The sequence below is a fragment of the Idiotropiscis lumnitzeri genome, chromosome 4, assembly GCF_059441095.1.
Source record: "Idiotropiscis lumnitzeri isolate Australia: NSW breed Sydney's pygmy pipehorse chromosome 4, RoL_Ilum_1.0, whole genome shotgun sequence".
NCBI classification, from domain to species: Eukaryota; Metazoa; Chordata; class Actinopteri; order Syngnathiformes; family Syngnathidae; genus Idiotropiscis; species Idiotropiscis lumnitzeri.
This window is the reverse complement of record NC_142394.1, coordinates 9,439,134-9,453,031: the sequence shown is the minus strand read 5'-3', so window position 1 is coordinate 9,453,031 and position 13,898 is coordinate 9,439,134. Positions and strand designations below refer to the sequence as shown.

Sequence of the window (13,898 nt, the reverse complement as noted above, 5' to 3'; positions counted from 1 at the left end):
GAGTCAGATATTTAAAATGGGTTTTAAAACCAGATTAGGGTTTCTAATTCGGGTTTTATATGAAATGATTGTTTCATGCCAGTGTTAGGGTTTTTAAAGCAGAGTTAGTGTTTCAAACAAGCGTACAGGTTTCAAAAGAGCGCTTCTAATAAGGGTTTGGTTTTCAAGAACGGGTTAGCATTTCAAATATAGGTTGGAGTTTTAAATTAGCAATTAAAGCCATGGGTTTCAACATGTGATGTGATTTTTTGATTGCATCATGTCATGTTCACACCTGGGTGACACGCTGGCAGAGTTCACTTTTAACAAGATCTCTCGTCTTGCGCCTTGCTCAGTGTGATTCACACCAGCCTCTGTTTAACCATTGCCATGGAAGAGCCTGTTCTCAGGAGAATTTAGTGGAATTTGGTGCAAATTATTAACACAAATGGTGTTGCCCTTGATCAGGCCGAGAACCGTAATGGAGGCCTCACGGTAAATTGGCTACAACCGCACAATGTTCCAAATAAGGCGTAGGATTTACAATTTGGATTTCAAGCCATCATTTATATTTTCAAACAAGAATTTGAGGCCTGGGTGAGGGTTTCAATTTGGGTTTTTAAGATTTAAGGTTTCAATTGATGATTCTAAACCTGTGTTAAGGTGGCAAATTAATTTCAAGTTTGAAAACAGGGTTATAAATCAGCATTTGGAACCTGATTTAGGGATTCTAATAAACATAGATGGGCACTTTACCGTATTTTGCCGGTCCGTCCTGTGTCCTCTGTCCCTGAGCTGGGCCCCCCTTCCAACCTTACACTATCGTCCTTATTCATAAAAAAAATCGGCGTCCAACTTTGTCCTTTTAAAGTACCTCCGTCCTTGCATTTAACCCGAGAGGCGAACGACAGAGGTTTTGTAATTCATAAACATTACTTAAATCTCATTACCTGGCTATTCACATCCACTTACTGTAATTTACGGACTACAAAACACCTAATTAAAAGCCCTAATAGCTATATTTATCCATGAAAATGGATTTGTACTTACCTTAGGCGCTTCCGACGAATGGGGTAATACCTATATTGTGGCGCCCACGAAGTAGTGAGAGACAATTGCAATTTTATTACTGTAAGCAGTAGAACAAGCCTTCAGTTACTTACATTCATACAATGCGGTATAGGGAAGTCATTCGTGAACACGTCTTTCACGATCACAGTGTCACATCAAAACTAAAATTATTACTCAGCAGCAAACTGAAAGACATGTAAATAATGAAACAATAAAATAAAAATTGTCTAAATTGACACAAAACATGCATATTATTTACATCCTTAGTGCCGCAAAGCATGCTATGAGCGCATTGTAGCAAAACCTTTATCAGATTCTTGTCACAGGAGACAAATTCACAGATGACCTCGGACCGGGGTCGCTCTGTGGAGATGGCTGTATTTATTGAACTTTAACCCTTTGCACAAATTAAATACAATTTAAGATGCTTAATTTGGCTCTCAATTGCTTCTTCACCCGCTCACACACTCTCAATCTCTCTCTCTCTCTCTTGCGAAACAGTACATTACAAGACTTCATTCTGAGTGCAAAAATTTGCATTCTATGCATGTGGTACTTAAACGGACGGACCAAAACCCACTTATGGCCTTGCTTAGTCTATCCTTTTTAATAAACTTCTTGTCCTCCGCCCCAAATATGGGCGTCCACCCGTCCTGTTTCATCCCAGGGACGAAATGCCAATTTCTGAAAATAAGAGATTGCGTTTTAAATTGGGATTTCAAAACTCGGTAAGGGTTTCAAAATCAGGTTTTAAAACAGGAATAGAGTTTTTAAATCAGGATTAGTTTTTTTTTCTAGGTTTAGAGATTCAAACAATGGTTAGGGTTTGAAATTTGGATTTAAAGACAGGGTTACGGTCTCAAAGTGTTTATTCATGCTTGGTTTAGGTTCTCGAGTATGGGACAGGGATTCGAACCAGCGTTTAATCCAGGGTTACAATTTAAAAATTATGGTTTCAAGTATGGAGTTGGATTTTAACACACCGGTGAAGTCTGGGTTAGGGTTTCAAACTAAGATTTCAAGCCTGGATTTGTGTTTTATGTTCAAAGTGCTTTATAAATGAAATCAGATTGGATTGGGTCAAATTTTAAATCGGGGTTTCAAGATAGGGGTACATTTTCAAATTATGGTTTTAAAACAGCCTTAGGGTTTGTTGCAAACAGTAGTAGTTGCAAACCTGGATTATGGTTGCAAATTAGTGTTTCACGCTTGATTCAGGGTTTTAAACAAGGGAGAGGGATTCACATTATGGTTTCAAACCAGGATTACATTTTCAAATGAAGAAGTCCCCTGGGTCAAGGGTTTGAAACAGGGTTTCAAGCATGATTTTAGTTTTCAAAGTAGGGTTTCAAGGCCAATTTATAGATTCTGGTCGAATTTATAGTCTGGTGCCCTGGCGGAGTTCCCTTTTAACAAGCTCTCTAATCTCACACCACTGACTTGTAAGAGCCTTATCTCCGGAGAATTCAGTAGGATTTTGTGCAAAATATCAATTAGAATGTGTAATGAACCCAATCCAGTCACGGCAAGTCAAAATGGAGGCCTCACTGAAAGGCGATAGAAGCGTGCAACATTTATCAGCCCGGCGACGCTGTTTGCAATACATTTGTGACACAATAACGGCGTGATGGAGTGCGAGCCGTAAAGCAGACACTTTAATTCTTCAAATCCTGTGGTGAAGCATCATTTTATTCACTGCGCCCGCTTCTCTCGTTCTTAGCTGTTTTTTACAAGCATCGCTAAAATATCATTGTTTACTTTTTATTTTCCTCCATTTCCCGTTGTTTTCCAAACGGGGCGGCAGTGGTTCCCACACGTCTTCGTCAATTGAGTACTGCACAGTAGGTGCTCTGGTGGGGTTGCAGTAAAAAAGAGGACCAAAAAAATTGTTTGTGAAATTCAGGATTCAAATTGGGGTTTCATGTTAGTGTTTGAATTGTTAGGGTTTAAACTCAGACTTCAAACTGCAGGTTGGGTTTAAAGCCTCTGTCAACGTTTGAAACAAGTATTATTGTTTCAATTTAGTTTTCAATTGAGGAATCAATGGCTGGTTTAGTATTTCAAGGTCAAATTTAAAATTATGATTTCAAATCCGAATTTGGCCTTTAAGAATCATTGCAATGGTTTCGAGTAAGTGTTTCAAATGACTTTTCAAATAAGGATGAGTATTTTGTATTTTAGAAATTACAATTTTGAGCCAAAATAGGGTTTTAAGATTGGCATAGCGCTTCACATTAGGGTTTCAGTAGAAGGGTAAGGTCTCATAAGTCTCATTATTTCAAGCCGGGGTTAGAGTTTCAAAGTACTCAGTTATGGTTTCATAATAGGCCTTCAAATCAGCGTAAAAATTCCAAAGTAGGGTATCTGACCTTGGTTAGTGTTCATTGGGAATGACACTTGCTTTGCGCAAAAGATTCCAAACGCATTGATTGCTCCAACAATATTGAGCTCCTTGCTTGCGTGTCCAATTAGCACATTTAGCCCAACACTTCATTCATTAGTGCTAATTGACGCAATGCTGCTAAGTGCTTTTTGCAACTTGAGCTTTTGCTTGACGTGGTGCGGGTGGTCTTCCGCTTCGAACCTCATCAGGCAGCCGATCAATGTGAACTCGGTTGATGGTATTGGATCGGTGCTGCGATGATACTGTCACTGCGCACTGTTGCCTCATGGATGAAGTTGAAGGGTATTGTAGAATGTTAACCAAGACTTGAAACCCTATCCACATTCATTTGAAATCCAGCCCTGGTATGAAACACGAACCCTGGTCATCAACCCTACTTGAAACCCAAAACCTGGCTTGAAGCCCTAATTTGAAAATACTTGACACAGTCATCCAGGCTTGAAGCCCTAATATAAAAACCCTGATTTGAAATCCTAAGTTATATTTTAAACCATACTTTAAAATCCAAACTTAAAGACCTGACATTATTTGAAACCATAAACAATGCTTGAAACCTCAATTTGAAATCTAAACTTGAACCCCTAACTCTGGTTTGAAACCTCAATTTGAAACCTTACACCCTGTTATGCAACTCTAACCCATGCTTGAAACACAACATGACCCCAAACCTAGTAACCTGTGTGTAAAAATAGGTATTATTTTTTTTTTATTTTTATTTTCATATATTTTATTTTATGAATATATTTTTTTTTTAATCTTCTTGGTGAGCGGTGGGGGTTGCGTCCTAGCCGACAACCACACAGCAATCCTCATCTCATTTTAAATCTCTGTAAAGGAAACCGGAAGCAATCACGCACTCCCCAAAAGAGTCACTACATGCTCCCGACTTCACAAGCATGAACCATGTTGCACTTCTACTCACAGCCTATCCTTCCTCATTCCACCAGCGGGCCAATCCACTTTATCTGTACTTGTTATCTGCCTCCCCTTGCACTCTACACACTGCTAAATAAAAGGTGATGGCCTCACCTGCAGCCTTTGGCCAAACTCGGTGCGGTTGTCTAGCTTAATCACTTTGAATTGACGGTATCAGCAAAGTCTTCCTATGGTCCTGCTGTTGGGCCGCAAATCCATGTTGCTATTAAGAGTGGCAGAAGCAGGCAAAACGTAAGGTTTCCAAACAGAAGTGGCTCAGAAAAGCTATCATTTCATTATTTAATACGATGTGTAATAAGGAAAGCACGTTTCCTCTCCACAAGACCATTTCAGAGCCAACCACCAAACTCAGATTCAATTTATATATTTTTTTTCCTTATGAGAGTGTATGTGTCATTTTATACTGGAACTTAAAAGGCGAAGTTAACCACCCCAAAAATATTTGCGATAAAATGTGCTATGCTGCCTCACGAGTCTAAACATGACATTCTGATATATATTTTGTTTGTGAACCATGAGTTAAGCAGCAAAATCCACACGTTTTTAGTCATCTCAGAGAGCGGCCATTTTGTCACTTATGTCGACTGAAAATGACATTACAGTTGCTCAGGGCTCAAGTAATGACCAACCAAAGCTCACCTGTTTCCTGAAGCTGAGCCAAGATTGGGCCTGTGATGTCATTTTCAGTCGACAGCAAGTGGCAAAATGGCTGCACCCGGAGATGGCTGGGAAAAGATTTTGCTGCTCAACTGATATTTCTCAAATGCAATATTAATCACATTGACGTGTTTGGACTAGTGGAAGCGCATAGAACATATTATTGTAAAGAACATTTTTGGGGTGACCTCCCCTTTAAAAAATGTTGGGTAATGGTTTCACAAAAGGGATTTAAGCCAAGGTAAGAATTTCAAAGTAAAGCTTCAAGTCAGCGTTAGTTTTAATTAGTGGGGTTCAAATACGTTTTTAAAAATAAGGTTTCAAGATTGTTTTGGATTTTAACTAAGGGTTTGAAACAAGGATTAAAGTTTCAAAAAGAGGTTTCACACCAGCATTAACACAGCACTAACACCCCCCTTAAAATATGTGTTTTTTTGTAAATCACAATTTTTGTTCTTTCAAAATGAAAATGCAAAACAAACAAATATTCAATCCTTTGATGCAGAGGGCCTTTTTACCTTGACTTTTCTGAAGCTCAAGCCCCTCGGATTGGATCTCAGCATACATTTCTTTAAATCGCCATTGTAAGAATCCAGTATAGCATATGTACAACACATATGGGTACATCACGAGCTTGAATAACATCTGAAGGTTGTTCACAATTGTTCCATCGAAGCGTTCATGCGTGCAAAGGGAACCGAGGCGTTCTCCATTGACAATGTCGCCGTGTGGAATTGATCGCGAGCGTGTCGGAAGAGGTTTTGCTGCCTTGTGGGAGGTCGTTGGTGGCGACGGTCCTCAAGACGCGCTCCGCTTTTAAGTTGATTGTGAACGATGCAGACAAGCAAGATATGTATTGAGTTCAATCGTAAATATTTTCTTTTTAGGAAAGTGCGACATCAGTAGTTTGTGCTCTTAGTCAGAAATGAACGGCACAGACAATTCGAACTGAAATACAAATTGATTAAAAAAAATTAAAGCATACTATGTAACACCTCAAATATTTTCTTCTTTTTTCAGTTTTTATTCTTAATAATAGAACGACAGACAAATGCAATGTGCTGTTTGGACTATTCAGCCATTATCTGAGCCGCTTAACCAAACAAAGGTCAATTTTTAAAATATCATTTAATAACTTAAACTTTTGGGAATAAAGACACTCTGACTATGCAACAATAGTAGTTTTCTGTGTTTTTTACAAACCATAGCAGTTTGATTAGTCCGCTCCAGCCGCGTAATGCTATTGCTAGCTAAGCGCTAGCGTCCGAGAGGTGGATTACCCGTTAGTACAACTTCAATTGGCTTTGTTTCGAGTGTTCTTCTTGGGCAGTTTAGCTCTGGACAAATCCACCCACTCGCTTGTTCCTTCTTTTGTGACTGGTTTTCAAATGTCACGTCGATGACAACCCGTGGAAGCCGCAGAGCGCCGCTGGCCTTTTCTGCCGTTGCAGTTGTCCAAGTCCCTTAGAGTTGAGACCATTCATCGGCTTTCGCGGCTGTCCCTTTGCCATCTCCACCAGACGGATTAGCATAGGGATGCGCCATGTTGCGTCAAGCCGGCGCTAATCAATTACGCGGCAGCGGTGTTTGTTCGTTGTGTTCGACAGCATTTTGTTTTCACAGAGTGCTCTTTAAAAGCAAACAAACATGAGAACCATTCAGAAAAATCCGCTAGTAGTTTTTTTTTTATCATTAGCATTTAACAAAGTTAGCAGCGTCATATATTTGTCATATTTGTTTTTTTGCCATGTACAGTACATAATTCAAAATGATTCACTTTTGACACTTCTGGTATTTTACAATCGTTAGATTCGCCTTTTAATTAATTCATGATTATCCTCAGATTTCTGAACACAACACTGCAATATGACAACACAGCCTTCGTTCAACACTTTTTTGATACACCTTTGGCAGTAAATTGTATTTCAAGCCTTTTTGAATAGGATGCCACAAGCTTTGCACACCTCCCGTATGGCTGGGTGATTTTGCTCATTCCTCTTTGCAGCACTTCTCAAGTTCCATCAGGTTCTCCTTATTTATTTATTTTTTACCAATTTTTTACTCTTTCCCTGCCAGCCATTTTCAAAACAGAATTCTCCATATGGCCAGATTCTTCAAGGCCCACAGAATATTGTGTTTTGTGATGGTATAAACACTGAACCTACCAAAAGAAGGAGTAGCCTCTTTGACCGGAGCAAAAATTTTTGTTCTCAATTTTCCGTTCTTTAAGCCGTTGCCCACTTGACGGCGAAGGTCTGTGGAGCCGGCGAATGTTTTTCGTCAGGTTTCGTTCAACGTTGCGAAGATGTTTGCTAGAAATTGGCACACAGTTTTAACATTCACAATCACTTTTTATTCTTGACAAGAAAAAACATGTTAATTGTTGAAAACAACAACTGAGGAAAAATCAACATTCATTACAGTGGCAAAGCTTCACCGCTCAGTGGGATATATATGGGGGGTGCGACTACGCTGTTCACCACGCGGACATGAAATGACCTAAAACGTTTTAATATGAAAAAGAGACAAATGAGAAAAAAAACATACTTACAGAGAGAAATAGAGCAATATTATCTGGTAACGTGGAACAAACAAAATTCGAGAATATGCTACGGTGGCGGGAGTATAATCATAAAGTTGCAAATGAAAAGGAGAAATCAATATTCTGGCAACGGGCTACTCTATTTCCAGCGATTGTGAGCTGATGATTACAAGCAAGTGTCTGCTGGAGACTCTGCCTAACCACCTGGCCAGATGATTGGAAAAAAAAACAACAGAAAAAGATATTCACTTACACAGAATCACAGTGAATCTCCTAAACTTTAAATGTGCTCATTTCCATTCCTCACGATGGAAAGATGAAGTCAAAATTCACAGCCTAATCATTGTGTTTTTCTGAAAAAGCTGTGTTGATCTTACATCAAAAGTAATATAACGAAGCCATCTCCAGAGATTCTATTAGTCATTACAGTGGTTTACTAACCTGCATTTCTCAGAGAAGTTGGGCGTGACCTTCACATCCACCCGTTGAAAAACATACTTCCCAAATATTTATGTCAGTGACAGAAAACAGTTTGATTGCCATTGACGACTATAAACAGCCGTGGCAGTGAATTAATTAATCGCAGATGACATGTACGTGTTGGCTACCAATCATTTAGTGTCAGTTGTGCAGTGCTCCTTCTTTCCTCTAGTGAGATTTGGATCACAAATGGCAAAATTTAACTTACTCCACGGTGCTGTCCAGTACTCACTGGTCCTTCCTTCTTCTAAGTTACTGTTTGATTACAAACGACAAACCCATAGCAGCTAACGAGTCAGCAGTTAACCACAGAGGCTAAAGTTGCTCTGAACAATTTAATTCTTTGTTCTTCAAGCGACCTTTTTTTTCACAGGTGATAAACATATGGCATCAAGCTAGTTAATGGTTAGCACCAGATGCTAGCACTGCTGTCTGCAGTCGACATCTTTGCTCGACGAACAGATAAACTCAAATGGACCACAGAAGCCTCACATCAGAAAGCTTTTGTCAAAAAAAGCTTTCGCATCCAGCCAACGGTAATGGGAAACACACCTCCCACCTACTTACCTGGAACATTGTCATTCCAGGAGTGACGCGCACTAACCTTTAAACGGAATCCCCCTCCATCTGTGTGTCGACAGCTTGCGTCGATCGAGGGGCCGCCAAGGACTGCCAGACGGGTCTAAAGTGTGACATTTGTTCTCCGCTCCAGCATTGATCACAATATGTAGCGGGTGCAGGCGACGCTTAGAGTTTCACTGCATGTCCTACTTTCCCGAAAAAGACTATTAAGAGTTGTTAAAGCAGCCATTTTGTGTGTTTGAGTGCGTCGTGGCTCGCCGTGGGGATTTTAGATGATGCCACTAATTGGCTGCGCTAATGCTCCTTGAGTGCAGATTCTTGTCGGATTTAAACCAGAAAACTTATAGACTTTACAGATGCCGTGCAAATAATTGATGAGCAAATGTATGACTTTTTGAGTGTGTATCTGAATTGTCAGTTGCCATGGCAACTCATCCTCCTCCGAGTACTACTACTGCAGGCTGCTTAAAGTCATTACCAAGCAGAAAAAAAAGAGTTTAACCCAAAAGTAGAGCGAGAATGGGGGACTTATTTTTTTTTAAACAATCAGAAAAGCTTTCAAGTTTTTGGGGGGGAGACTTTAACGCCCACCCACCAAAAAATAGCAGTGGTGACCGTTTTATGTTTTTTTTTTAATCATCTTTTTCCCCTCCTACTCCCTTCAGGGTCAATGGAGACAATTTGCTTAGTTACAGTTGGTGAGTCAGTAGAAATCTCTACTATCTGTTGACTTTTGAGGTGCACATCAGCAGCTTTTCTTTTGTCATGCCAAACCAACGCTGTTTATTTGAAAGGAGCAACTCATGGCTGGATGGCCACGGTCGCCAAAATCAGTACAAGGTGTTCCCTGGCGTAATTTTTCACTTTCAGGTCATTCTATTAAATTCTGAGGCGTAACAAACGAGTCGACAGAAGTCACGATCGTGACTCAGTGTTTCTTGGGTAACTGATTATATTCAACACCTTACCACAGTGGTGCCATTCAAACTGCAAGGTATTGCCCGTGCAAGTCTGTGCTTCCTTTTCATAGTAACCCGTACATACTTCCCAATTGACAGTCAGTCATGTTGCAACAGTACTTGGACTTAATGGTTTTATCAATTGGGCCAGAAATGCCACTCCTCATTTCCCTCCTTTGGCCAGCTGGCAAGCGCCCCGGAGTGAAACTGGTGGTGGCAAAAAAAAAGTCTGGAAAAGAAGTAGCGAAACTGGTCTTGGCAAAAAAAAAAAAAAAAAAAAAAAGAATCATGAAGCACAACTGATGGAGGACCAGAAGCCTGAAGAAGTATTAAGAAGTATAGATTGTACAGTAGTTGGAGGTGGCCCAAAAGCCTGAAAAAGAAGCTCAGGGTGGATAAGCGGTGGTAAGAAAGACTGAAAAGAAACACTAAGTGCAACTAGAAGTTGCACAAAAGTGAGAGATAAGTGAATGATGTTCCATATCTCTGTTACTCCGTGCTTCTTTTGGGGGCTTTTTGTGTAGCACACTACTTCCACGCTTTGTTCACTCAGTGTGAGCAACTGAGGTTGGCACAAAAGCCTGGAAAAAGAAACGGAGTGCAACTGGATGTGGCACACGAATCTTAAGCACACAGTATATCACAGACTGAGGGAACTCATGTTTTGGGTGGTAAAGATTCTTCCCCAATGTACAGCATAGTCGAATGCAGAACGCGGGGTCAGCGGGTACAGTTTTCGAGCTCTATGACCATTGGGGGTATTAATCCACAAAGTACAAGCGTTGGTAAGAGTGGCAAGATGGCTTAATTCATTTACTTAAGAGCTTTTCACTTGGGGTTTAAAAGTTAATAGGACGATGGCTGCGTAATGCCTTTGATTAAAGCCTCTTAATTAGCACAGGTATTATAGGCTATTAGCACAGACCTGGTCACAAAAGGTCAAGGGAACAAGATGGGAGTCCATTGTATTTATGAGATATTGTTTTGTTTTGTTTTTTCATGTTGTTTTGGTTTTTACGTAACCTAGTGTCATGCATTCTGGCAGCTATTAAGATCTGGACAATATTTTTGGGGGCACTATCGATATTTATGACGATATTTAACGATGCTGCAGTTTAATGGCAGCAGCATTCATTATTCATGAATATTAAAGGTTTCCGTCTCATGCAGTTATGAATCCAACACAGTTTTAAAAAGCATAATAAAAAAAAAAACAAGTATCACTGTTTGCAGACTTTTAAAGTGCACACCTGCAACCAGATTGCAATAGCCTATGTTCGGATTCCGCAACCCTTTTTAAGCTGCGATTACATTGATAATGGGGTGAATGATGCAATGCGTTATGTAGAACACTCATTGTATTTATACTTTAGCGTGCAAGATAGCAGTAGTAAATGACACCATATGGATATTAACTGAACTAACGATATGTAACAATATCGATATATGCTGCCTCTGAAATTTTTTTTTATCATCAGTCAGTTGTTATCACAGACATGCCACTAAACTAATTTCAAGCTTTCTAGATGTAGGAAACATGACAAGAAATCAAGAAAAAAAATGTGGTAGTCAAGTAGTTACTTGTTTAGACAACGCAGAGGGAAAAAATTATGCAATCATTCAATTCTGAGTCAAAATAATATGGAATCATGAACAACACAAGAACACTGAAGCACACTATTCGTACTTTGTTGCATCAACACTGGCTTTTTTTCACAACTTCGAATCTCACAGGAATGGACTTAATTAACAATCAACTGTTTTTTTGTGATTGCTTTTGCTGGATCATCTTTGCTTGTTGGAGCCTCTTCATGGAGCAAACATTTTCAATTGGATTGAGATCTGGACTATTTGCAGACCTTGTCATTGACCTTATGTGCCTTTCTTCAAGGAATGTTTTCACAGTTTTTGCTCTCGGCTTGAAAAATGATTTCGTCATCCACAAACGTCCTTTCAAACGTGAAATGCGAGAGGATGTAATGACAGCAATCTCCTCTGTGCCTTTACATGACGTGCAGCCCCATATCATCAAAGACTGTGGAAATTTCTTCAGGCAGTCGTCTTCATAAATTTCATTGGGACGGCACCAAACAAACGTCTACAGCATCATCACCGTGCCCAATGCGAATTCGTCATCCATCACTGAATATGACTTTCATCCGATCATCCACAGTCTACAATTAAGTTTTCTCTAAGCTCATTGTAACATTATTTTTTATTTTTTTTATGATTAGGTTTTAATGATGACTTTCGTTTAGCTTTACTGTACGTAAATGCCATTTCTTTTCGCCGTTTTCTTACAGTCACATACGCTGACTCCAGAGCCTTTGCTGAAGGTTTTAGTAATTTTAGTCGGCTATTTTTCTTCACTTTACATTTTAATATTTTTAATCTTCAATCGTTTTCTATGTAAATACATTTAAATGTTGTACTTTGAAGCACATTGATCTATCTTGTGTATGCCATGTGTTCTACAAATAATGTTGCCTTGCCTTCTGATGTAGACATCTAATGCTTCCAAATCTGCACTGCTCCCTGGGAGATTCAGACATTATCTGTATTCATATCATAGCTGGTGGTATCAGTAGTGCGCCATGAGAGCTTACAATATCGTTAGTCTTATAACATAATTGCCCAAGTCATTTTTAACTTGCAGTTTGTCAGCACATCAGTAAAGAATAACAATGTGCTTGTTATTTTTTTTTCAATGTTTTCTAAAAACATTCAAATACACCTTGGGCAACTAAGCTATTCGGCTAACGAAATGATGCATTGAAATATTGATATCAATATGCCTATCTTCTTATCCGACAGGCATTTCCTGTTTAAGACGGGCACGGGAAGCACCCCTTTCTTCGGCGCGGCAGCCCCCGGCTACACCATGGCAACGGGCACAGTGTATTCCACCCCAGCGCGCCCGCTACCCCGCGGCAGCCTGTCCCGCGGCGCCTTTAAGTTCAAGAAGTCGCCCAAACACTGCTCCTGGAAGTGCACCGCTCTGATTGCGGTTGCCGTGGCCGTGCTGCTGTCAGTCATCCTCTGCTACTGCATAGGTCAGTGCCAACATTCACTCTGAATGGACCAATTAATGTCAGGGTTCAATTAGAATTGGTATTTAAACACTCCTCTTTATCATGCTGTTCACGCGGCCATTACTTGACCGCTAATCTAACTAAACAGCAAGCTAGCATTAATTACAAAACAAACAGGTGAAAAAAAACAATGCAGAAACAAAGAAATTATAATAAAACTGTCACGGTTACAAGAAACACAATTTCATCTGCACAACCCACAAGCAACTGCAAATGATTTCAACAAGGGAAACGTGTGTTTCTCTCTGCAAAGAATTGACACGCTTTGGGGTCATAACACTTAACCAAAGATGTTATGAACACATTACACGGTACAATACAAAACACGAACAGAATATGAACACTTAATTATCAGCTATTCCGGGCCATCAAAGAAACGTGGCTCAACGAACTGTGCAGGTGGAGCGAAGCAAGCGATATAGCTCGCGAAACTCGGTGCTGGCCGCTTTAAGAGTTAATCATCCATTTTGCAGGGCATAATTTGCACTCGCCATAAAGTGTTGTCTTCCGTGTCCTTAGGGTATCTTCGTACATACAAGTACATGGTATAGCTCATACCAGAAAGCTGTATGTTAGGCTACACGCTACAGTGTCAGTCAATTGTTACGGCTGATACTGGTATCGTGCATCCATAATGTCCCCATTGTAAAATCGCTTTGGCTGCTCCTTGCTCCTCAGAAGTCATTTCTCACGCTGTCTTAAATGTGAATCCAAGAGTGAGAATCAAGGCGACTCGGTGGAGGAGCTATAATCAGGGAAACAGTGACGTTTCCTTTTCTGAAGTCAGTTAGCTCCTATCCGAAGATGGAGAAAATAGGCCTAATAACAGCTGAATCGGAAACAGAGCAAGACTTCACAAGCAAAATATTCTTTTCTTTTTGTCGTCCTTTTTAGTTGAAAAATACAAATTTTCCTGAGTCTGTTTTGTTTGAGGGGGTATTCATATCTTAAAAAGGCTCAGTGACACTTCTTATTTATATAGTTAAGCTACAATGAAAGTCCATTATAATGACATGATAAATTCATTTAACCACATCAAGAACATACACATCGCTAAATTAGGTTTGGAGATTCTGAACTGTTTTTCCATTTCCTGTAGTATACAATTTTAATACAATTATGCAATTAGTTGTGTTAAACCTATACCACAAAACTCCCATAATTAATTTGTAATTGATTGAATTAAAACAATATTT

General features: G+C 39.7%; 1 protein-coding gene across 4 annotated transcripts in view; it reads left to right on the top strand.

The window, feature by feature from the left end:
• The window catches only part of LOC148338038 (teneurin-3), a 225,217-nt gene that overhangs the window by 98,214 nt on the left and 113,105 nt on the right, over window positions 1-13,898 (top strand). For all 4 annotated transcript variants that reach the window (XM_088292542.1, XM_088292543.1, XM_088292545.1 and 1 more), the window contains exon 5: window positions 12,425-12,663. In XM_088292542.1, the coding sequence (XP_088148668.1) occupies window positions 12,425-12,663 (239 nt within the window). The remainder of the gene's footprint in view (window positions 1-12,424; window positions 12,664-13,898) is intronic.